The 25,314-nt window shown below is 53.6% G+C and overlaps 1 protein-coding gene across 2 annotated transcripts in view; it reads left to right on the top strand.

The window, feature by feature from the left end:
* TBX4 (T-box transcription factor 4) overlaps nt 1-25,314 on the top strand; it is a 68,925-nt gene that overhangs the window by 24,366 nt on the left and 19,245 nt on the right. For both annotated transcript variants that reach the window (XM_030029298.1, XM_030029297.1), the window contains exons 4-8: nt 986-1,074; nt 6,149-6,307; nt 7,290-7,384; nt 19,350-19,469; nt 21,337-21,484. In XM_030029298.1, coding sequence (XP_029885158.1) covers nt 1,063-1,074; nt 6,149-6,307; nt 7,290-7,384; nt 19,350-19,469; nt 21,337-21,484 — 534 coding nt within the window. In that variant the 5' untranslated portion in view covers nt 986-1,062. The remainder of the gene's footprint in view (nt 1-985; nt 1,075-6,148; nt 6,308-7,289; nt 7,385-19,349; nt 19,470-21,336; nt 21,485-25,314) is intronic.

Raw genomic sequence — 25,314 nt, 5'->3', positions numbered from 1 at the left:
TTGGCGTGGTCCCGTTTGCCTGCTCCCATGCTCCAGCACGCTGTAGCTTTAGGGCTCTTTTAATTAAAAAACAAAAAAGTCATTGCAAAGCAGATGGAGCAATTCTCTTTTTTCTTTTTTTTTCTTTTCTTTTTTTTTTTTTTTTTTAATATATTGAAGTTAAATCAGACCTTTGGCTAGGAAAGACCGTTGGGGACTATCTCAGTCTGACGTTCACCAGGGCAGTGATCTCTGGACTATTCATTCTTAGACAGAGTGTTGCCGAGCTCACAGTAAAGTCTTGTTCGTACAAAATGTGCGATGGACTTCCAATGGTATTTTTCTAGATGCTACTTTAAAAAATAATAAGACAGCATATTAAAAAATAAAAATCCAGAGCATTTAGACAAAATTAACATTAGTTTTAAAAATTAAAACCATGCCACAATTGTTTGCTTTTATTTGTAAAATACTTAAGCTTTTAAAAAATGTCTAGATAAATGAATATTCATTCATAGTTTTAATTATTACTGGTTACACAGTGAACATTGCTTGTTTGCATCCTACATAGCTTTGCTGGAAATTACGAGGGGTAAGTACACTTGGTACGCTGAGACGAAATTATCAAATATCCCCCGAATATTTAAAACCAAATCGGAATATGGCTGTTCGTTTGATTTACCCAGTTTCAGCGGAGCTTGGTGCAAGACTAACACGTTACTTTCCAACATTTTAAAACATTCGTTAAATTATTTACTTAATGGTCTAAAACAAAGCCTTAGAGCCTACAAACGTGCCCAGCTCAGGCAAATACATGCGGATAATTCGACTGAACGATTTAGAAGCAGAGAATCACTTGCATTTAAAACCGTCATCTTTTCAATGCCCCCTTACTGCGTCTATTTTAGGCAGATGCTTAAGATTAAAGGGCCGCACGTCAGCCCGTATCTTACCCATGCTTCCTGTCATCGTTTCTTTGCAATTTAATTTTGTGTTTTCCTTTCAGCCTAGAAGTGTTTGGTACCAGTCTCTTGGCAAAAGAGCCTGAGGAATGGAAGGGTAAAGAAATACGACCCAGCTGCTATGCACAATGAGGTTTGTAAGTCCTTGTATGGTATAAATAAGCATATTACACAGTTATTAGAAGTTTGGCACTGTCCCTGTTTAGAAGCCCGAGTCTGATGCCGTGTAATTCCTCCCGAGTACATGCATAATTCAGTATTAGCACTCCATTCTTCCAGCTTTATTACGGGCCAAATTCGGCAACTTTTTCTCAGTCCTCATCCATTCAACCCCTCCTCGGCAGCGTAAACCGGTGAGTTTCCGCTCAGGCCAATCAATCTATGCCAACCCATGCGGCCGAGGCTCGGTCCTGACTTCCCGGGAGCCGGGGCCGGACCCCGCGGGGTTTTCCCCGCCGCCCTCCGCCTCGCACCGGAGCTCCGAGCGGCGGCCGCCGTCGGGGCCGCCCGGGACCTTCGGGTGCGGGCTCGGGGCTCGCTTCTCCCCTCGTCTCCGTCGCGGCTGGCAGGTTTTCTTGAGGAAGGGGGAAGAGAAAGCAGGTTTTCTTGGGGGGAAGAGGAGCGGGGCCGGCCGCCGCGGCTGGAGAAGCGGTGGAGCATCCCCGCAGGTAACGCGTAGATCTGAGCCCGCTCGGTTTTTCCCGGCTCGCAGCCTGAGTGTAATTATTGGAGAAAAGCGACAGTAAACTTTTATTAATCGCCGGTGTTTAGGGCCAAGGCATGAGCGAGCTCGGTGACAGTGATGAGTGGTTTGGAGAGCCGGTCCCTGAAAGCGGGGCTTATCCTCCCCCTGCCTGCTCCTTGGACTCGGCGATGATGAGCCGTGAATAGGAGCCACCCTGCCGTCGGGGATCCGGCCGTTTATCTGCCGGGTGATGACAGTCAGGCTGGTTTCGAGCCTCGCCGTGAATTGCCGGAGCCTCCGGGAAGCGCACGGCGCTGCCGGGGGGGGGGGGGGGGGGGGGCTCCATCCGACGGGGACGCTTCGCCCCTCGGCTCCGGCCCCGACCCCCCGGCCGCGGGATGATGAAACCGGCCGCGGCCTCCTCCAGCCCCACCGGTGCGGGTGGCGGCTGGGGGAGCCCCGGGGGGGGGGGGGGGGGGGGGGTGCCGTGGACCGGAGCCCGTTGCGGGCAGGTGCTGCCCGGTCTGAAGGCACGGAGGAGCCGAGCGTGGATAAAACTTCAGCCGGGGAAGGGCCCGACACCGCGCTCCAGCATTCCCGTCCGCACAGACGGGGAGGGCCGGGGGCTGGAGGGAGGAGGAGGGGGAGGCTTTGGCTTTGCTTTAATTAAATCCTCCCCACTTGGGGATGGCCCCCTCCCCCCCCCTTTTTTTTTTTGTTCAAGGGGGAAAAAAAAAATGCATTTAACGTAGGGAAGCACAGGCAGCGTCCCTGATTCCCGCTGTCCCTGTCCGCGGCTGCGGGAGGAAGGGGTGGAGGGAGACTCACCCGAACAAAGCCGAGCGACCGGCACCAGCCGCAGAGTAAATCCCAAAATTCACCTTGCCGTGGAGCCCGGCCCTCGGCAGCCGTCCCGGGCCCCGCAGCCTGCGGGGAGAGCCCGGCCCGCAGGTGGGAACCGGCGGCGGGACGGAGCGGTCCAAGCGGGGGTCGGCTGCGGTGCCCGGCTGCGCGCATCCTCCGCGGCTCTGCGCGGACTCTCCCCTCCCGCGGCGGTGGGGTTGGGGTACGGGGCCGGCCCGTAGCTCAGAAGCAGCTACGACCCGCGGAAACCACCGCGGTCGCGTACGGGGCCCAGCTCAGCAGCTCAGCGGCGGGGACCGGTGCTCCGGGACCCCCCGGCCGAGCCGGACCGGGTCTCCCCGCTCCCACCGCGGTCCCGCCGGGACGGCTCCTCACCCCCAGGCCGTCCTCGGCCCCTGCTCCGCCTGTGCGGGGGCAGGACGGGCGCGGGTCCCCCCCATCGCCCCGGCCCCGCAGGCGCACGTCGGGGCCCGGCCGCCGGCCCGGTCTCACCTGCCGCCGGTCCCGGCCCACCGGCTCCTGCGGGAATTGCTCGCCGCTCCCTCGCTCGCATCCCCCGGCCCGCCCGGGCCCTTTTTTTTTTTCTTTTTTTTCCTCCCCCCCCTTTTTTTCCTTTTTTTTTTTTTTTTTTTTTTTTTTGTAGGAGTGGGGAAAAGGTTCATTAAGAGGTTGACCCCAGTTTACTTTTTATTCTGCTCCTGTTCCCAATTTCGGCACCACGTGACGGTGGGAGTGAGTTTGGGTTTAAATTCACTTTCAAGAAAACCCCGATAAAAATCCTGCCCCGTGAAGCCCCGCCGGCTCATGGCGGTGTCCCTGTGAACCCGGGGCTGCGGGAGGCGAGCGGCACCTCGGCGCCCGCCCGGGACCGGCCGGCTCGGGTAAGCGGTTATCATCCGCCGCCCTTCCCCGCGGGTGCGGAGCCGGAGCAGAACCAGGCGGGCTGTCGCGATATAGGGCGGTGCGCAGCAGCGGGGCTGTCGCGATAGGTATAGCTATGGGGGGGGGGGGGGTTAGCGCGGGAGCCTGGGCGCGTTTCGGTGGCGGGTGGAGGCGAGGGGCTGCTCAGCACAGGGCGGGCAGCCGCGCTACGGGGTGGGTGTGCGTCGGTAATCGCGACAGCAGAGCTGAAGCGGCCCGTTGAGTCGCGACAGCGCTCTCCCGAGGAAGGTTCTCTCCCTGGTTTGGCGGGTTTGGCTTGGCGGTGGGAGCCCCGAGCAGGCGATGCCCGTGGCCGGAGGGTGCGGGGGGCTCTCGCCCGAGGGTGTGCGGGGCCGGGAGCTCCTCTCCCCCCCCGCCGCCGCACTCCCCTCGGGGCGGCCCCGGCGAGGGCTGACCCCGGCGGCCCGGCCTCGCCGCCGCTTCTTTCAGCGGCCGCGCAGCTCCTGCCCGCCTTGGGGCAAGGCTCGGGGCTCTCTGTCGCGACCGAGGGAGGACGGGGAGCCCTGTCGTCTCTCCCGGGCGGTCCCGGCTCCCGCCGCGGGGTCCCACCGCCCTCCACGGCCCGGTCCGCCGAGCCCAGAGCCCTTCCAGCGCGGCCTGCGCCCACCGCGGCACTCCCGCTGCAGCCCCCCGGTCCGGCCCGGCTCCCTGCCGGGCAGTGGGGAGCGCCGGGACCATCGGGGCTGGGAAGGGGCGGCGGGGCTGGGGGTGTCGTGTCGTGTGCCCCCCCCCCCCGGGCTTCCCCCGCTCCCAGCAGCGAGCGGCTCCGTTCGCCGCCAGGCCCGGCCGCGGCGCCGAGGCAGGCCGGGCAGGCCGGGGAAGGCCGCGACCGGGCCCGGTACGCGGGGAGCGGGAGGCGGCTGGTCCCGGCCGGTGCCCCCCGGTACGGACCGTCGGGTGGGAACGGGGCCGGGGCCGGGGCCGAGCGGGCCGGGCCGGGCGGAGCGGGCCAGAGCCGGTCTGTGGGGACGTGATTGACAGCGGCAACGTCAGCAACAGGAGGGGAAGGGAAAAGGGAGGGGGGGGGGGGGGGGGGGAGAGACAAAGAGGGAGGGAGTCGAAAGGCCCCAAACTGGATCTTTATGGAACATTTTCCGCCAAGATCAAGGGAAAGTGAATCCGCGCAGCGGGGGATGCCCCGCACGCCGCTGCCATCGGGGGCCGCGGAGCCGCGGCCGGCCTGAGCGCCCCGCGCAGCCACCGCGCTGCCCCGCGGATGCCCTTCATGCCGCAGCCGCCCCCAGGCGAAGCCCGGAGCCCCCCGCTGCGCCTCCTGCCCCCCCGGCCGGCCGTGTGAGTTCCCGGGGTGCGGAGGGAAGGAAGGAAGGAAGGACGGGAGGGAGCGGGGAGTCCGCGGGTGCGGAGCTCCCTGCAGCCTGCCGAGGACCCCCCCCCCCCCGGCCACCCCCGGCCTGTGCCGGGGTGGCAGCCGCCAGCCTGTCCCGCTGCTCCCCCGGCTTGCCACCCTGCTGCGTCCCCGGGAGCACCGGGGTCCCCGGCCGGGGGAAGGAGCCGGGCCCTCGGGGGTTCGGGGTCGTCGCCTCCCACCTGTGCTTCCCCCGGGTCACCCGGCCCCGCGGGGCGGGTTGGCCACCGGGAACATCCGCACCTCGACCGGGCTGGGGCCGTCCCGTTCCCTCCCGGAGCGGTGCCGGGGGACCGGCGGTGCGCTCGGGGCACCGGGTGAGCCGCTGCGGCCGGGGGCTGCCGGGCAATCCCTGCCCGGGGAGGGGGCCCGCGGTGCGTACGGTGCAGCTATCCACGGGAGTGGGTGTGTGTCCCCTCGCCCAGAGCCGGGCTGGCTGGCTGGAGCTCTCCCTGAAGCTCTGCTGTGGTTGGAGCAGGGGCGGGGAGCGCCGGGCCAGGGACCGGGACCGGGACCGGGACCGGGGGGAGAGGAGCGCTCCGTCGGGGGCCGAGGGACCGGGTGCCGTCAGCGTTTCCCCGTGGGGAAGGCCGGTATCGTTCCCCGGGGCTGCTCCGCCTCCGCGCCGGCGCTGCCCGTCCATCTGTCTGTCCGTCCGTCCGTCCGTCGAGCGGAGCGGGCGGCCGCGTCCCTCCGCGCTGTAAAAGTCGGGGGTTGATGCGCGGCAGCCCCGGCGGAGCTGTCAGGCCTTATCTTTATTGGCTTTTCCCAGTCTCCGTCCAAGTTTAAGAGGGGCCCTTTTATCTCGGAGCCCAGCACTCCGCCTGTTTACGCCGCCCGGCTCCGCCGCAGCGTTTCGTCGCGGTCCCGAGCGCCGTCGCGAAGCCCCCGGAGCCCCGACGGGACGGGGCAGAGCGACCGGCCGGGCCGGGCTGCCCTCCCCGACGGGTACCGGCCCCTCACGGTGGCAAAAAAGCGAGGGGGAAGAGGAGAAAAGGTCGGGGCTGGGTGCGGGGGGGACTGCGGCCACAGCTGAGATGAGCTGCTCGGGCCTCAGGCGGGAGCGCAGCCACGCGTGGGCGGCTCCCCCGCGGGGGCAGGCGGGCCCGGCCCGGCTCTCCTGGGCACAGCGGCTTTCCCCCGGGGCCGGGGGTGTCACGTCCCAGTCTCGCCGAGTGCCGCCGCCTGAGGAAGGACCTCGGGCCGGGCCGGGAGGGCCTGACCCCCGCAGGTGGCCGTGCCCGAGGCTGGGGCTGGGGGGGCGGCGGGGAGTGTGGGGGGGGGACGACACAGGGGCTGGACGTGGCCCCCGGTGCTGCCAGCTAACGGTGCGCCTCTCTTCCCCGCAAGGAAATGCTCCAGGAGAAAAGCCTGTCTGAAACCGAGGAAGGGTTTCCAACAGCCCCCGCGCCCGGCCATGCGGACTCCTCCGCCGGTTCCCCCGTCCTCGGCGTAGCCGGGGGGAGCAGCACGCCGCTCAGCAGCCCGCAGCTCCCCGACCCCGAGCAGGTACGCACCGCCCGGCCCCGCGTCCTGCCCGACGGCTTCGCCCCTCTCGCTCTCCCCGCCAGCCCGGCCGCAGCGCGGGTGGCGGGGCCGGAGTCAGCCCTCCCGGCCACCGCGCATCTCCCTCGGCCACGACCCGGGCGGTGGTGGGGGGGGGAATTGCGAGGAAATTGCGTTTTTCTTTTTTTTTTTTTTTTTTTTTTTTTTTTTTTTTTTTCCCGGTGCAAAGCAGGCCGCCCGCGTCCCCGCCATCGGGTACGGCTGGCCGGTAAGGGCGAGCCCAAGCCCCGCAGAGCCGCGGCCATCAGGGCCCGTCGTGTGGCAGAGCCGCGGCCGTTCCTCCCGTGGGTTTCCTTGGGTTTTGTTTTGGCTTTTTTTTTTCCCCGCTAAATAAAACGCCGGGTCCGTCCGCGGCCTCTCGGTACATCGCGGCTTCTCTGCCTTTGTCCCCTCCTCCCCGCGCCCGGCCGGCGCCTCCGCGGTGTCCCCGGCATCCCGCGGAAAAGAACATCTCCGCGCAGAAACCGCGGCCCTGGACGCGCACGTTGCTCAGCAGATGCGGGTGTCCCCGCGGATGCTCCTGGCCCCGGTTTTTTGGGAGCCCCAGGGCGACAGCGGGGCCCGTCTGCCCCATCGGGGCACGGAAACCCCTACGGAAAAAAAAAAAAAAAAAAAAAAAAAGAAAAAGAAAAAAAATATCCCTTTGGCCGCAGTGTCCCGCCTGGATGTGAAAGTCTGCAATTAAAACCGGCCTCAGTTTGTTTCTCTTATTTTTGGCAAAGGGCAGTGGAATTTTTGGGACTCCATCCTCCTCCCGCACAGGCAGGACCGAGGCTGGTGTGGCTTCGCCCGGCGCCTCGGCTGCGGCACTGGTCCTGGGTGCGCAGCCCCCGAGTCCCACTGCCCTTCCCGCGGCCCTCCCCAGCCCCTCTCCTAGGTTTTCGCAGGCATTTCTTCCTATCCTCATTGTCTTTATTTTTTCCAGACAATAGAAAATATCAAAGTCTATCTCCATGAGAAGGAGCTATGGAAGAAATTTCATGAAGCTGGCACCGAAATGATAATAACCAAAGCAGGCAGGTTAGTGAAAATTCCCCGCGAACATGTGTTGCTTCTGATCCGTATGAAATGTCCCTGTTTGCCGAGACTGGGTTTTGCAGAGCTACTGCAATTAGTGTCATTTAAAAAAATTATTATTGTGGTTGCAGATTTCAGTAAGATCATTTTTTTCGGTATAAACTGTGCATGCGTTTGAGTGTGGCAACGAGACTGTGGATGCAAGAAAGAGTTGTGGAGTCATTTGCTACATTTAGTCCCAATTCTCTTTGGTAATTCTTCATTTTATTATTTGGGTTTTTTTTTTAAGATGTTAGCATGATTGTGGCTCTACTTTTTTTTTTTTTTTTTCCCAAAGCAAACCCCACTCCCCTTTTCTGCCCAGTGCGCTAAGACCTGTGGTGGCATACTTTGCACCAAAGTTTTAGCAATACGAAGGCTTAGGCTATGCTTCTAATCTCAAAAGTGAAAGAGAGATGGGTACCATTTTTATCCTGTTAAGTGTGGGAAAAAAAAAAATCTGCCTTCCCTTGGAAACAAACAATAATTTTGACCAAATCAGAGCCCCCTCAGCGTGCACACCCAGGCCCAGGCGAGAGGGAGCCCAGCGGCTCGCAGAGGCTTCGCTTCCCTGGGGAACCCATCCCTGCGCCTGCTCAGGGCTCCCTTCCCACCCGGGCTGCTCAGGTGGGAGATGGCAGAATTAATGTCAGAAAATTCAACTTCAGAATTAAACCTCAGCCCATCAGCAGCCTGGGAGTCAGACGGTTCCCAACAAAACTAGCCAGCTCCTGCTGTGGGCACCGAAATATCTGTCCTTGGCTTCTGCGGCAGCAGGCTCGCATCGCTGCTGCTGGAAAAGAAGAATTGCCAGACTTAGGTGTGGAAATCCGTTTAATTCTAACACAGCTGTGTGGTTCTGCCATGCCCTGCGATCGCTGATTTTACCCTGTGCTAGAGAGCTGTGGAGGAGGACAAATAATGGGGAGAAAGCAGAAAAAAAAATAAAATTCCCACAATCAATATCTATGCAGTCTTTTTTCCCTGTGGTCCCCGAGCCTTGGTGCGGGGCAGGCGGGGGGCTCGGGGGCATGTGTGTGTCTTTTCTCCCTTGTTTGCTGCCCATACTGCGAGACCCAGACCCCAACCCCGGGCTTTGGATTTGGGAAGTGATGGGCGGTTTCCCTCTCCTTTCCCCCATCCCCGGCAGTGCTGCTCTGTGCAGCAGCTGGCCAGTGTAGGGAAGCTTTACTCTAATAACCGAGATATTCCCATTAGTCCCCCCGGAGAGGGGGTGTATGTCCCGGGGATCTTCAATTTGTTTGCTATTTGGCCTATTTATGAAGTGATTGTGCAGGTAATTCTGTCCTTATCACCCTACATTTTGGTGTATAAAATCTTAGGGCTTGTTCTGTAGCGTCTGCTGATGTGAAGAGCCGGATTCATTTTGATAGGTCTGCTGCCTAAGTCAGCTAAGACTAGGGGATCAAGACCTCAAATATTTCACCCTTAATTTATAGTATCTGAGTGCGTCTGTGCGGGACGTGTAATATCTTTACCAAATTCTAGACCCTAAGCATCCCAAATGTGCATGTTATCTCTTTGTAAGTCTTAACGTGGATTGTTTAAACAAATCCATATGTATAGGGCTCAGTCCCACATTCTTTGTCCGGTGGAGAAGGCAGTGCACACGTAGTCACCTTTCAAAAGCATGTGGATGGGAATGAGGGGATGGGGGGATTGACCCCAAGATGTACAAAACTTTGTTTTTTACGTTATCTAAGCCGAATTCTCCATTTGTGAAAAATCAGCGCGGCACCACCAAGCTAACAGCATTTCAATTTTTTTTTTTTAAACAAATAGCTTTTAATTAAAAAAAGAGAAATGGCCAAAATGCTGATGAATAACACGAAACAGAATAGTCACTTCCTTTCTTTTCCCTGTATCCAGCTGCAAATGGTGTCGAAATAAAGGGCAACATTTTTTATCGGTGTCCTCTTTGGACACCGGGCTGGGGCTGAGCGGGGGCCGCCGCCGCCGGGGACCCGCCGGTGCCCGGACCCGGCTCTCTCCCTCCCTGTCCCGGGTCGGGCTCTCGAGCAGCACCGAAAGGGGAAAAAAAAAAAAAAAAAAAAAAAAAAAGGCACAAAATAATTAGTATGAGGACGGCAGAAAACCCGAGCAACTTAAATCCCGTGATCGTTTAAGTTTCTTCGCTCATACCGAGTGCGGGGCTGGGAGCAGGGCAGCCCAAAAGCAGGAATATGCCGTTAATGGTAATGCGAATGACGAACTGAAAATTATTACTTCATGCAGATTTTATTTTACCCAAGCTATTTAAATAAAGAGGAGCAATAATAAACCTCCTCTTGACCCAATTAAAAAAAAAAAAGGATGCTTAATGGAGATTTGTATGCACTTGCATTTAGCATTGGGGGGGGGGGGGAGAAGAGGGAAAACGGCTAATTGCAGGCACTAATTAGGACTCTAATCCCCCTCCCAGCAGGCACAGAGATGCCCCTGAATGCAGTTAGTTGAAATCACTTCAATGTCGGTCTGTCTGACCTCAAGGGGCACAAACGAAAAGAAATTGAAGCCTGATTTTTAAATTTCAAACAACAAAAAAAAAGTGACTTTAATGACAAGTTCACTCAATGGAGAGGAAATGTAAAGCTCAGCGGAAGCGTTAATTCCATGGCAATGGTGTAAAATAGCCTTTTTGTATAAACAAGGCAAATATTGATAACTTAGTGGGGGGGGAGAGGGGGAGTCATTTGTTTCATTCTTTGTAGAGCTCCACAGAACGAGCCAACTATAAATTATCGAGAATTTAGGGCTGAGAATTACTTTGGGGGATTATTACTCCCTCTTAGGACTGATCTGTAGGAGATATTAGGAGAACACAGCAAGCTCAGCATTGAAATAGAAATCATGTTGTTGCCAAGGAAGCTTGATTTATAAAGTGGAAACATCTTTAAAATGCACTCGCTATCTTTTTAATGTTCGACTGCTTCATTGTGGGAGGGAAAAAAAAAAGAGATTATTTTATATTAAAAGGATCATCAACAGATAAAAAGTTTATGTTAGCAAAGTTCCCTGAACTTTGCATAAAACCGCTCGCCTCCTTCAGACATAAAATCCTGCCCATCGCAGCGCCCAGAGGATGGGACGCTGGGCTCCATAAATCAGAACCTTTTCTTGTTCCTCCTCTCTGAGGTTTGTTCTAATTACGGATTTCTGCTCCGGAGGATTTTGCCGTTGCTTGTTTTTAAAGGCTGCCACAGACGTAGCGCAAAAATCTCCCCGGCTTTGCCGTTGCCCGGGGCCGGAGGTACCCAAGGGCTGCCTAAACCGGGGCGGGGGGGGGGAACGAGAAGAAAACCGGCCACGCGTGATTTCTCTAAGCGCTGGCCGTGGCGAGTGGCATTTTTGCAGAGCAGCTCTTTCGGCAAGGCAGCGTTGGCTATGAAACCGCGGGGTTCGCTTCTCCGAGCAGCCTCTCACCGCGGAGCCCCGGTGCGGCGGCTGCGCCCGGCGCCCGGCGCCCGGTGCCCGGTGCCCGGTCCCAGCGCGGCCGGATCGCCTTCCCGGGATGGGTGAATGAGCCCAACGCCCACATCGAGCCGTGCACGCCTGTGTTTATAAATAAGGCTATAATTATTCACAAATCCTCCCATTTATTAAAAAAAAAAAAAAAAAAGCGTTTTCCAAGCGGCGGGGTCCTATTAAATGAAATTAATAAAATCGCTGTAGATGGTAATAAAGGGGACATGGTGTACTGGAGGATGGAGGTGCAGATGGCCATGGGAATTCCCTCCTGGTCACAGCCCTGCCCAGCCGCAGCCTGTCCCAGCAAGGCGCACACCTTTCCTGCTGGAGTTCAGGCATGCCGGAGGGAGGAAGCTTTACCAGGGGCGGGCAAAGCAGAAAGCAAACGAGAGACTTCATTATAAACCCTGCTTTCCGATTTAATCTCCTCGCTCTTACGTGCTATCATTTAACTGAGCTATTGTAATTTTTTTTTTAACCGTGTGGCAAACCCCGCTTTGTCTCTCTTAATGCTTTGTGAAATCTCATCTGCCGGACCTTGTTTTTGCAGGTACTTAATCTTTGCTTACACAGTCTCCCTGGCTCAGGATTTCCTTCTTTCTGTTAGTTTTTATTTAGCTCTAGCTGTTCCCTAGTTTTTTTCCAAGGTGCCAGTCTTTGCAGCATTGCAGTTTCTATCCAGATATTGCCGCCAGGGGCAAACAATTTGATGAAGCTTATGGCTAATCAGTAAAAAATGCCAGTTCACAGGATGTCTGGTCACATTTTTGTGAACAGCTGCTGAAGAGAAAATAATGTGTAATTCCTCTATGGTAGCATAACCACCCCAGAGATGTGAACAGGAGGCTCAAGATACTGAAATTGAGTTTTGGCCGGAGCGCAGGATGTGCACAGGTACAAAGATAGCTTCAGTCTTTATGGTAGCAGGTTTTAAGAAGCATATGTAGGAAAATATTGCACAGGAAAAAAAATCAATAAAGCAGCTTGCATGTGTGGAAAAGACGCAAACCCCCTTTAGATGTTCAAGTTTCATTTTAAAAGTGGCTTATTTCAGTTCAAAAAAATCTGTTCCTAATCAACTTTAGTAAACCAAAATAAAACTAGTTTTTAGGACATCAAGGTCTGAAGAAGTATAAATACTTTGGCTAAGCTGGTGCAGCTTTCCTCTGTGAATAATCCTTTAAAAGTTAAATTTTCCATGGCTCTGTAGGGCATATGGATGCCCAGTTCTCGTTACAATTAAAGGGAAATATTTGTCCAGAATCTTTTGAGGCAGTTACAAGAATCTCTGCTAAAAGTTTTTGATCCAAAAGCAAACCTTAATATCTGAGATCAGCGATGGAATGCGAGCCGACAATTTAAAACTTGGAAATAAAGTAGATATTTAAGGAATGTTTGATCTGCTTAGTCCTAAATTCGGGGTCCTGGAATTACCCTGTTCGGGCAAACTCCTGCTTTTAGAGAAAGGAGCGGGAGCAAACTCCGATGGCTCTTGGCCGGGCTGCTAAAGATGTCGACAGCGTTGGCAAGGAAGACGGAGCTCGTGCACGCTGAGTAGGGCAGGGATGGGATTTTAGTTTTAACACGCTTCTCTCTTCAAACAGCAACCCTTGCTTTTAGTTTGTTAAAGACATGGGATGCTCATGATTAAGGGTGTTCCCAAAGCTTTCCCGCTCGTCCTTAGACTGGAGCTGCAGCAGCGCTGGCCAGGGTTGCAGGGGAGGGTTTGGTCAAGCCCAAAGCAGCCGGGGAAGATCCCCACCGTCGCTCGGGCTCTGCCCCGGCACCAAAGGCTCCCCGGCGCAGGGACCGCGGATCACCTCCTGCTCTGCACCGATGAGCCGGCGCTCGGCCTGGCACTGACGCCGAGGCTGCCCACGGCTCCTCCGAAAGCCCCCGCGGAGCCCACGCGGCCGGAGGGGCTGCACCGCCGAGGGAGGTGGGCTGGCGAGGGAGCCAACCTGCCCTCAAACGTTGCAGCGCTGGGTCGTTGGCCACGCTCTTGTAGAGCTTCTCTCTGAGGTACCTTTGTGCTGTGCTGCTGGTGCTGCCAGCATCCCCCTCTCCTGTCCTCCGGCACGTTGGGACCTTTTCTACTCGCCTTCAGTTGCGGCAAAAGGAAAGGACCGGAGAAGCATCCCACGGCAAGAAGCCTGCCCGTGTTTCAAGTTACCGTGGGGCAAAGAGAGGAAATGTTCTAGACCATGAAAGCAGCCATCCAGCTAACCAAGTTCTCAAGTATGTGAGAAACAATGTTTTATTTAAAAATTAGATGCGCCAGCCAGAAGAAAAAAATACAACCTCGCCATTCCAAAATATAAAAATCCCTTAACTGTCTGACCTTCTCATCACTAGGTCATGGTCCTGCCACCAGATAAATCTCTCCTATCTGTCCATAGACTGAGAGTTCAATGTTGCTTGTGTTAGTGACAGTGAATTTGGGGCTGAAAAATGAACTACTGATGAGAACTCCTGTTGAACCTGTATTGTTTGTTATTCTGAGGCAAGGATCTGGCATGGGCTAATCCAGCACTTCAAAGTTAACTGCTCTTACTTTGTATACAGAGCGTCATAGCGGAGTGGCGTGGGTGATAAGAGAAATAAGGGACTGAGGGTTAGGATACACTGGGAAAATGGGACCCTGTTGAAAAAGTCTTTGATCTCTTTAAAGTATTTTCTGAAAGCAAGAATCTATCAAAAAGGAAATGCCATTTAAAAGGCTAAAAGAAACAGCTGACATCCCCAAATTTGTTTTAATCTGCCCCGGAGAATATTATTTTTAAAGATGCTTTAAGTCAGGGGAAGAAATGCTTGTCAAAAGAAGGGAAATTAGAAAAAAAGCAGAAAGGTCATCAGAATGGAAACGTGGTTCTTGAAGCCTCTGCACACCATGCCTTTCCCTCCTAACAATGAAGATGTGGAGAAGCATCCTTAAGCAGCCATGGCTAATTCTCGAGAAGAATTTGGGGCCACATTAGTCATTATCAGGGATGTAGGCATGGCATCTGCCTCGGTGCTTTGAAACGGTCACTGGAGGCATCTTCGCATGTCCAGCAGCTTCTGAGGAGGTGGTCTTTCAACCATGATATGGCTCGTTAGCCAAGATGTTGAGTGATTTCTTGTTTTTCTGATCCGTTCACAACCTGATACGCCATAAGCATCACCTTTCCAGACAGCACCGTACAGGAGCTTCTGAAAATCCCGTTTTCGCTTTACTTGACGACCCCAAACCCAAGGAGTGTAAAATTGCTGTCTGTCTGTGGAAAGCTTTGTCTTATTGAAACTCCTTTTGAAAACAGGACTTCAGCTGCTGAGGGGCTGGGGGACAGGCTTACCCCCCGAAAGGACAGAAGGAAGTGCTCGCTAGTATCTGAAGCACCATCTGCACCACGGGGACGTGCAGTGAGCACCAGTCCGCACATTTCCGTGGGCTTCAGAGAGCACCGACGGCCTTTGGTGAGGACGTGACTTGGGTTGCTCCAACAGGACTCAGGTGTCCCGTTCCCATGCAGGAAATTTTTATGGAAATACCACTTAAGTTCCCCATGGCTTCCCTGCTTACCGTGTGCTGGTCAGAGAAACCCCTTCCCAGCTAATGCGTCAGAAATGATGTTTGCATCTAAGCAAGGAAGGTCAGATCAAATCCTTGTGAGCAGGAGGGTGGTGAGGCCCGAGGGGTTTGCAGAGGCCACCTCGTCACCCAGCAGTACCAAGGCATGAGCCAGCGTCCCTGGGACACGCAGGTCCTGGCGTGCAGCGTGGCACGGGGCTGTCGGTGCTCGGATGAGTGTTTTGAGCTCTTTGATCAGCTCTGAGGCTCTCGGCTTTTCTGGCTGCACTGGATTGCTGTCCCCTCTCCAAAAAATACGACTTTATTGGACCTGGGAACCTTGCAGTCGCCCAGCTCTCCAGGACCAACCAGGCCTGCTCACATGGGGATTAAAACACAAGATGCCCGTGAAGTGGCCAAGCCTGGAGAGCCCGAAAGGCTGGGAACTGCTGCTCCAAACGAAAGCAAAGCTTTCCTCTTATCGCTCGCTTCCAAATCCAACCAACCAATTACACATTAATTAAACTTTGTTTGAACGTAGTAGAAGCTTTGGCTCCATGTCAGTAACTGCTCCGTGGTTAAGGGGATTGGATAGTAATAGAATAAATAAATAAACAAGAGATGCTTATTCTAACAGTTCATTTTAAAACAATTTGTGAATATCATGTAGAGATAAAATGTGCCTAGCATAAACTTAGCTAAGCAATGACTGCTTCATTATCAGAACAAATAATTCACTCGCACATCATCTTTGAAGCTTGGGAGGGCTACAGAATTGTGCTGCTTGTTTATTTTCCTGGCTTTTACTGGTTTTGCTACATTTCATCTGCACAGAGCTGCGGGGAAGGGTTTAGCCGGGGCTGTGGCAGTGCAGTGCCAAGCCCCGGTGACGCCGGCCACGGTCCCCAGAGCCGGGCTCAGCCCCTCTGCCCTCCCCAGGGCATCACCCTGCATTTCAGCCCCGCAGCGACCAGGTGCCAGACCGAGGTATTTTCAAGCCATATCAGATGTCCTGCTCGCCCAGGAGTGAGGCACCGTAGCCTTTCCCCCGTCATCGCTTTCTTTGAGGGTGGTTTTCTCGTGTGAGCGTAAAAAACCGATTTAAGTTTTCTCGTGTGAACGTAAAAACGGATTTACGTTTTCCCCTCGGAAGGGCGGTGAGAGCTGCTGCCGTCGCACAGCAGCACCGTGCCCCTGCCAGTGCAGGGAGGGAGGTAGAAACGTGCCTGCCAGAGCCACTGACCCCGCACGGAGCTTTGAGGGGCACAGGAGACCATCAGGATGGTGCTGAGGAGTCTGGACGGTCCCTTCTTCGCTGGCTTGAGCTGGAGGGAGGGAGAAGCGGGTTTTGAACGTGTCCAAAATTGGAGTCTTACTGACTTGGTGTTTTGCAGAAGAACCTTGTGTGGTTTTCAAAAAAAAAAAAAAAAAACCCAAGCATAAAGGGGAAGAAATTGGTCCGGTCCCAGACTCCCCCACCCCAGAGATGGCGGCAGCGTTTTGCACGTTCAGGGCGTTTGCTGCAGCCCCGGGACACCGTGTCCGACCCAGGCTTTGGGTCTGAACGAAAGACGATGAGGCCAGGACTTGCTGCTCTTAATCTCCTGATTACTGATGGCTTAAACTTCACCTAATAGTTGGTTTATCCCGTGCCGCAGACGTGCCCAGCGCTTGACCTCGCTGAGCTTCCCCGTTTGCACGCCCGCGGCAGAGCTGCAGCCGCCCGTGGCGCAGGAGGTGTCGCCTGAGGATCGGATGCCGCCCGCTTGGACACGCTTCCCGGGAAGCCCCAAATTCCTAGTTTTTGTAAGCGGTTTCTGCGCAGCGAAGCTCTCACCCGGTTTGGAGTCGTGCGTGGCAGCGGGAAGGAGGGTGGGTGAAACATGGATCTGCCTGGATCTTGCTTCAGACCTCCCACCAAAGCCAGGCTGAGCTTTCCCAGAGCTTGGCAAGACGTTGGCAAGTTTTTATTGCAGCACTGGGTTATTCTTCTGCCGCTGCTGGTCCCTGAGCAATAGATGATGAAGCAAGCTATTGTCAGGGAAAGCTGGCCGGAGCGAAGCATCCTCTGCGGAGACGCCCATCCGCCCGAGAGCCTCTGCCTGCGGAGATTTGGCAGAGGGGCCGGTTATGCAAAGCTACTACTGAGCGTAGAGCCCATGGCTGTGAGTAGGTCCATTGACCTGTTGTAAATTTGGGGAAGCGGGCAGGTTTTTGGCCCCTTCCCAGGGCTGACGGAGAGCTGTATAGACCCACTGTAGGCACGGCCTCGCTCCCGGGCAGGGCTGGTGCAGCCCCGTGCCTCCGCCGTGGTTTTCTGCTCCCCTCTTTCAAACGGGACATTTAATAAGGGCCAGGACATGACATTAGGTGCTCTCTCTTGCCCTTTTTTTTTTTTTTAGTTGAAACTCTGTGACTGCATTTGCTAGGACCCAGCTCTTCGGTTTGTCATGCCTTCCTACCAGACATGCACAACCCATGTTTGTATCGTATTGCAAAGAGATATTTACTAAATGAGTCTCTGCCAAGGGGTTGAGAAATATGTTTTCATTAAGAAAATTAAACCGACAAGTCCCTGGACAGCACATTAGTTGCATATTTTTTTTTAAGGCCAAAATGCAGCAGCTAATAATAATGATGAAATGTCTGTGCACAGCCAAATTACTGAAATCTGCCCCGTGTTTTCCTGGAAAAGAATGCAGAGAGTTGGCAAACTTGGTTGTAGCTGGGTCTGTCGACTGCCGAGTACAATGCTACCACTGCAAGATAGCGAGCGGTTTGCAAGTTAAGCAACACCTTCAATCAGATGTGAGTCCCCATTTGTTATCCTTAAAGAATTTCAGCTGTATATATTATAGTAGTACTTTGGCTCTTTGTATTTATTTTAGAGGGCTATACTAGAGAACATTATAAACTCAGGCATGTCCATGCTATATGAACTCCATATGCTAAAGCTTAATTTTAAATGCCATTAAAAAAGCACTTAACATTTACAGTATATCAGTCCGGCTACTTTAGCAGCTTGGATGTACTACAGTAAATGAAATGATTGAGAAAAAAAAGAAATTCAGAAGCTAGATGTTATAAAAATCCCTGATGCGGGACGTTCGCCTGGTACAAAGCAAGTAACTGTCAAATTGTGTCCATCTCATTTCTGGTTTTTAATCAGTTTCTCCTCTTTTTTTGTTTCATTTTTAAATGTCATTCTAAGGCCTGATTTAAAAAAAAAAAAATCTTGGCATTCGGATTGGATTCCTAATGCAATTTTTTTCAATGTGTGAATTGGGCTGTGTATTCGCAAATTGAAATGTCCTACTGTATTTATCCAGGTGCTTACCTGTAGGAGGACAAGGTTAAGAGGAGTGCAGAGTTTATGAATGAAAATCAAATACGGACATTGGTAAACCACCCCTTTTTAGTCCCGGCTAATTACATGGTAAACATCTGGAATTTATGCAGGGCGGTTAAAAGAGTCGATTGAAATGATGTCGAACAGGGCCCATTTTGTTGCCTTCTCCCCAAGCAGCGACAAAATGGTGCTGCAGACCCGGGCCAGCTCGGCCGGGCGCGGGGGCAACGTGCAGGGGAAGGAGGGATAAAGGGCGGCGGGCAAAGTGGCCGCCACGTCCGATGGAGAAACGACATCAGGGTTTGGGCCCTTGTTAATTAGAGTAATTAGGATGACTCCAGGATGTAGCAATTCTCATCCTCTGTCCCCTTACGCTGGTGGAAAGGGGAATTTTCTGTTCTGGCTGGTTGCTTGAAGGCTGTGGTGAGCCAGTTTGTTCAATTGACTTCTTTTTTTTTTACTGGATGAGGAGGAGGTTGGGAAGATGGAGCCAAGAAAATAGTTACTCTGAGGATGTAAGGTGTCTGATCCTGCAAATCTGGGCTCCTGATGCAGCCTCGAGGGCTCGGGAAGCCCATGGCAGTGCCCGTACCCATCAGGGCCATCTCCTTTGGATCGTAAGACCAGATCGTGATGGTATATACTGGTTTCACGGCCATAGCTTTATAAAAAAATATTCTTTAGTATTGCAAAGATTCTTTAGATATGTAATGTATATATATATAAACATTCTTTAGTGATACACTGGTTTATGTGACGTTCCCCGTTTGGTGTTGGTTGCTACGTGTCCGCTAAAGTCAATGGCAAATCAGTGGGACGGGCACATTTTCGGCAGGGAGCTCTGCGGTGCTCCTGGCTCGAACAAGGTTTAAAGGGCTTGCTGTGAATTTGGGAAATTCGGGAAGGCCAGAGGAGCAGTGGCTGTCCGCACCACCGCAGGGTTTAACCCTTAGTCTCCCCCCAGGCTTTAGTGATCCTCAGTTTTCAGTCTGTTGAAGGGAACACAGGTTCAGCTACTGCGCGGGAGTAGTGGTGGGACTTGGTGTTCTGGGCATTGGGAACGTGTGAATGAGAAAGCTGCGTGTGCTTAGTTTCTTCTGAAGCGTAGTCACATCTCATGACTTTTCACGCACTTTCACGGCAACAAGAAATCTGCGTTTTTGAGGCTGCCATAAGCCTTGTGGAGCCTCCTGGGGTAGTGAGGGCTCCCTGTCCCAGCCTCCCGTACGGAGGGACGCATTGACTCCCCCATCTCTCTCTCTACACGCGCCTTTTCCTGGCACTGGCCCATAACCCCCCTCTATATACCTCACCTGTATTCGTGCCCCATTTTCACACTAGCCCTGTGCAGCCCGTGCTCTGGAAAGGGTGAGTTTAATTCAGGTGATGTATGAGCAGCAATAATGTTTTGTAGCTCATTTGTCCTCGCGTGAGTTCATCACGCGGTGGATCTGCCTTTTGGGGCGCTGCTCCAAGTTTCCACCAGTTCTAGTGCTGCTCCAGGTTGTTCACTAACATGTTAACCCTTTGTTTTTCCTAAGGAGGATGTTTCCTAGTTACAAGGTTAAAGTGACCGGAATGAATCCCAAGACCAAGTACATCCTGTTGATCGACATTGTCCCGGCTGACGACCACCGGTATAAATTCTGTGACAATAAATGGTAAGAGAACATTTCTCTTTGCCTTCTTTTCCTTAAGAAAATTGCAATTGGATCGACCGTTTGCTGTGCAAACTCAGAAACCAACATAAATACCTTCCCACGGGAGGGATGCCAACATCCCAGAGCTCTCTTTTGTGGAGCAGTGACAGATACAGGAGCCAATGGCTGGAAGTTAAAACCAGACAAACATAATATAAAATATTCTTAACAGGTCCGGTGATTAACTGCTGGAACAAACTGCTAATAGAGGTGGCGGGGTGTTCATTTCCAAAACGCTCAAGATTGGATGTCTTTTCAGAGGAGATGCTTAGGGCCAAGCATAGGTTATCAGACCATGTGCAGGTGTAAGAGGGTAAAGCCACAGCCTGCATTATACCAGAGGCTGGGCTAGATGATCTAATGGTCCATGTTGGCCTTAAAACTTAGGTGTCTACATGAGTCGAGAAAAGTTTTAAATTCCTTTCTTCTAGAGTAATATTTTGCTTTTAGGCAATCAGCTATAATGCAAGAGGTGGGGTGGTTTACTCAAAGCCCTGGTTCAGCCACGCTGATCCGGCAGACGAAGGGAGCAGCGATTCCCCCTATCGCAGTCCAACGCCAGATCCAGTCTAGATTTTTTTTTTCTTTTAATTCATTCTTCCTCTGGAGTTTCTTTCTCTTCTCTTATTCTTCCCTTCCCTGTGCCTTTGATAGTAAAGTTACTTACCCGAGAGGCAGCTTATGATTTCTGCTTTCTGACAAAGGAAGCATGTTGTTTTCTCTTTTGATTTTTACCCCAAATACACCCAGCAGCCTCCCTCGATGCGACTATTTGCTGTGCTTTTCCCAAACCCTTCTACTGACTGCTGCCTGGTGAAAAGACGAGCAATGGAAAACTTTGTAGTCATCTTAATGGGAACGGGCCTGGTGACATCCTATAAAACTGTAATAATTCACTTGCACATTAGGGCTGCTCTAGTTTTAAAAAATCCCTTTTCCGCTCGCTTTTGTCCTGGAGTGCCGCTGGGTAAGAGGAGTGGACTGAGGGCCTCTGCAGTGCGGTGGCCACTTTGTGTTTTAACCATTAAGCCCTAGATGATGGATAGTTGTTAACTCTCTTTAATTTAGCTTTTGCCAGCCCTAGAGCTGTTTCCCCTTTTCATTTTATTGCTGCTGGAAAGTCTCTGTCGGTTTTGGTAATATTGCTTTTTATTGGTGTTTTATAAGAGGAGAACAATGCACAGTAATGGGGGAGTTGCCATGAAGGGATGTCTCACGGCTGGGTCTCGTGTCTGCGAGAGCTGGTGGTGGTGTTGATGTGGGGGGCAAGGGTACGCGGCAGAAGGGTACGAGGGGCAGCACCGTGTGCCGGCACGCAGCTCCGGAGCGGGGACGTGCCCCTTCCCACCGGAGCTGCGGGAGCCCTGCAAGGCTGCGGAGGCTGCACCCACGCCGCTGCCCGCTCCCGCTCACAGGTGCCTTCTCCTGGGGGAGCGTGCGAGACCGTCTCCCCGTGCAGAATGGCCTTTGAAGGCTTCGTCCTCTTCAGAAACCCAGGCGAGATTTCCTCCTTGACCAACGCCAACACAACTGCCATGTAGGGAGAGAGACGCTGCCCCCAGGGAACTCCACGCGGCAGCAGAGACAGGGTTCCCCTGCCAGCCCGCGACGCTGAAACGAGGAGCCCTGAAACCCCACAGAGCAGCAGGAGCCTCCCCGAGTCCCCCTGCCCCAGCGCATCCCCCTAGGGCTGGCGGGAGGGTGGCTGGGTCGAATTCGAGGACAAAAAAAAAAAAAAAAAAAAAAAACCCAAAAAAAACCGCTCTCCTACGTCCGGGCTGGGGACCGCTGCCGAGGTGATGCAAATCTGTAACCGCTGTGTTTGCAGGATGGTGGCCGGGAAGGCAGAGCCAGCCATGCCGGGGCGGCTGTACGTGCACCCCGACTCCCCCGCCACGGGAGCACACTGGATGCGGCAGCTGGTGTCCTTTCAGAAGCTAAAACTCACCAACAACCACCTGGATCCCTTTGGACATGTAAGAGAGACGTTCTGCGAGGGTTTTTGGGCAGAGGTGGGCCCGCGATGCCGAATTCGTGTCTGGACCGGGATGCTGGTTGGGACGTCGTAGTTAATTTGATAACGAGGAGCAACGTTTATTCTGCGCTGCCAGCGCAGCTGGGTGGGGAGTGTTTAATGCTGAGGGAGGGGGGCCGCCGTTGCTGCCTGCGTGCTTGCCCTGCTCTTGGAAATGCAGCCTCTGACTTGCTTAGTCGTGTCCTGCCGGATGCCACCGACCTTTTATTTTCTGCCCAGGAACTTTCCAGGCAGCGCTGTGGGATTTTCAGCCCGGCTGTTGCTGCGCGCGGTACATACAGCTCGCAGAAACAGGTTGCATAAACTCATGATTTTCCAAGCTGGCTTTGGCAGCCGTATGAAAGATGAAGTATTTTATTTGGAAAATCTTAATTCATGTGTATTGCGAATGCAGAAGTGGGAAGTACACAGTTATCTACCACAGTGCATTTAATAACTCAGAACAAGGGCCCTTCCAGCCTGCCAGGCAAACCAGCGCTTAGATAATGCGTATAAAAATACAGACCTGTCTGGTTTGCACTGTCCGAGCTGAAAGTCACATAAAAATAAACAAAACTTGCTGGTTGGAGGGAGGGAAGATAAAGTGCAAAATCCTTTTACGTTTAGTGCCATCAGCTCCTCCTAGTACCACAGGTAAGGGAATCTACTTTGTATTGTCAAATGTGGTTTTTAACCTGGCAGTCTTTCAAGCAGCAGCAATTTGGGGGGTGAGGGGGGGCTGTGCAAAGGTCCTGAAGAAGGGTGCAGAGGGGGAAGGGGTGTAGCCGTCTAGCTCAAAATGATCCTGCATCAAGCCTCCAAAGAGCAGGTTTTCACGTGGAGCAAATTGTCCTGATGCCACCTAAAAGCCGTACAGAGAGCGCGATCCTGACACGGCTAAATCAGATGGAGCTTTACGGGCTCGACTCTAGAGGCAGGGTGACCCTCCTAGCTTAAAACGCTGCGAAAAAGTGAGAATTTTTGCCGCGTTCATAATTTTCTGCCAATTTCGAACTTCAAAAAGCAAGCGTGCCGATCCCGCGCGGTGCCGCGGCAGAGCCGGGCTCTGGCAGCGTGACACGGTGATAACCCAGCCCCGCGCGAAGCCGTCAGCAGCGCCGGGAACTGACCCTCTTCCCCAACCTACTGACCCCAATGAAACATGTGTGAACTTCAAAGGCTAATCAGGACCATTTAATGCTGACGTTATTAATCACAGGCGATCCTGCCCCTTCCCTCTTCTTTAAGGGGGAAAGCACCACGGAAATGAAATGAAAACAACCGCGTTAAGGGTTGCACGGTAAAAATTCCATGAAGCCCACAAATGCCGATGCTGCCGTGTCGGCAGCAGAACCGACCTGCTTGCTTTGCACGTGGCATTTTTTTACTCCCGTGTTTTTCTCTTGGTTAACTGTGTAGTCTAATATATGAGTGTTTACGTTGTAAAATGTAAACCATAAAACATACAGGATGTTCGATGTGGCCGTAAAACAAACAGGATGTGCAGTGTTGGTTTTGCAACTTTAAACATTTGCTTTTCCTGACTTTGTCATTTTTTAACTGTGATTTTAACACTGCATTTTAACAGGGAAGATTTCTCCTCCCCCCGCCTTTTAATAAACAGCCTGTTCGTTCTTCCAGAAAGCTTCCCTAGTGACACAGAGGGGACTCTGCTTTGTGTTTTGGGGCGATACCTGCAGCGCGATGCGGTGGCCAAGAGCCCCGCTCGGTCCCCTCGTGCCACGCAAGCCTTGTACCACCACCCAGCCCGCTCTGTCTCACGCTGCTGGGAAAATGCCTGAAATAACCTGTTTTAAGTGTCAGTGCACTGACAACCTGCCTGGCTGAACGGGATTTAGCCCCTTCTCAGCCAGTTCCTCGGTAGGCTTCTAAATGAATCATGTGCTTTCGCGAAGCGGTACTCCGCTTTCCGCCGTGCACATGGAGGAGAGCTGGACGCCGTACCAGGCGAGCGTGAATTTTCCCATCGGTTCACGCTGAGAACGGTTCTCCGGCTCTCGCCCGGGTGGCCGACGTCCCTGGGCCAGGCAGTGCCTGCGAGGTGTCTGCCCGGCGCAGCGCAGTCCTCCCAGCCCTGCCTGCGAAGGCATTGCATTATGAATAATAACAGCTTCTCATTTCTAGGAATTTGTTCCCAGCGATTGCAAACGCTCTCTTAAAGCTCCCGAAGAAAAACAAGTCAGAAAACCCACAGGATTTGTTTGCCTTCTTGTGCTCCAGCGAAGCCTGCCTGCCATTTCCTTTTGTCTTTGATTTTCTCCAAACCTCAAAACCACGCGGAGCGATGATTTCTGCAGGCTGCCGCTGGTGCTTTTTTTGGTGCGCGGGCAGCAGTCCAGCCAGAGTCGTGCCGGCTCACCCTCCCCGGCACCTTCGGCCGCTGCGGGTGCCCGCAGGTGTCGCGGCACCGGGCTCCTTACCTGGCTCCCACCGTCCTGGGCTCCAGCTCCTGCCGGCATCCCAAAATCCCGCAGAGCCCAGCCCTGCCCGCAGCTCTTTGCTGCGTCTCAGCAATTCCCTGAAGCCCCTGCCGTGCTCGGATGCGCGGGGCTGGGACAGAAACCGCTTGCTGCGTGGGGGCAGGAGGGGCAAGGAGGCAGGGGAGAGGCACTCGGCGAAATGTCTTCGCACGAATTATTCCTTTTCTGGATTGATTGTTTGGTAGACGCTTCTTTGGGTGAAAAAAAAGAAAGGAGCGCTTCCAGCTCCCCTGCCTGTTCACCTAAGGGTTAACGCTGAGTGCGGGGAGCTGATCCTGGGGGTCAGGCCGGAGCGTGCGTGGTGTTTGGGGGGGGGTCCCGCAAGAAGGACATGGTGGATTTTATGGGCTCGCAGCCGCAGCTGGAGCACGACAGGCTGCTGGGCTCCGTCCCCGTCCGCAGCCGCCGTGCGTGGTGCTGGGGAGACGCAGGTTTGAAGGGCAAACCTGTCACGGCGTGGGGCACGGCTCCTCTGAGCCTGGCCTCCTGGGACTTCACCTGAAAAACAAACGGGCAGAAATTTTGCATTATTTCAATGAATTCGTTGATAAATGAATCCCTCCCCTGACTCTGTGCGCTGTAATACTTAACGTCAGGGAGAAGCAGCCCCGCGGAGCTCATGAAGAGAAGTGTAGGTACATTAGAGGCTTAAAATAAGTAAGTTAAACAGCTTAATTAATAAGCCGTGGAGCTGAAGCCCTCGCTGCAATCCATGGAATTAGGCTGAAGATTATTTACTGTGCTGGTGGGAGGGGATGCCTTACAGGCGGCGCTGGAAAGCCTCGCTTTCTGACACCCAGCCCATAAAACCCAGCCACCAACCGTTCCTCTTCAGTCTCAAAACCCTCACCCCTGCTTCTTCCACTGGCCAGTTATCTATTGCGGTGAATTATTAGTTACGGTCAGAGGCACGGGAGGCATTTTTCAAGGCAGACCCATAAAAACATGCAGATTTTAAATAAGAAGATATTAAGTGCAGAGCTCTGTAATCTGCCTGCAATCCCTGGGCAGGTTTTGCGGCAGGTAAGCCTGTGCCCAGCTCATGCACCACGGCCTGAAAATGTGGGCTGTATATTTTCCTCTTGGGGGATTTTTCGACCATGAAAGGCTTCTTTCACACCAGGCTTAACAACTGAGAAATGCTCATGTTGAGAATGGATTAAGAAATCAGCAGCCGCTGTAATGTTTAGCTACGGCGAGGTCTATCTGATCCTAAAGAAAGCATTGTAAGCCACCTATGCTTAGAGTAAAATCTTAATTTATGTATTTTCAAATCTTTACATGCAGAGAT

The sequence above is a fragment of the Aquila chrysaetos genome, chromosome 10 (genome assembly GCF_900496995.4).
Source record: "Aquila chrysaetos chrysaetos chromosome 10, bAquChr1.4, whole genome shotgun sequence".
Classification (NCBI taxonomy): domain Eukaryota; kingdom Metazoa; phylum Chordata; class Aves; order Accipitriformes; family Accipitridae; genus Aquila; species Aquila chrysaetos.
The sequence above is the reverse complement of the archived record's forward strand: the minus strand, read 5'-3'. Positions and strand labels throughout refer to the sequence as shown.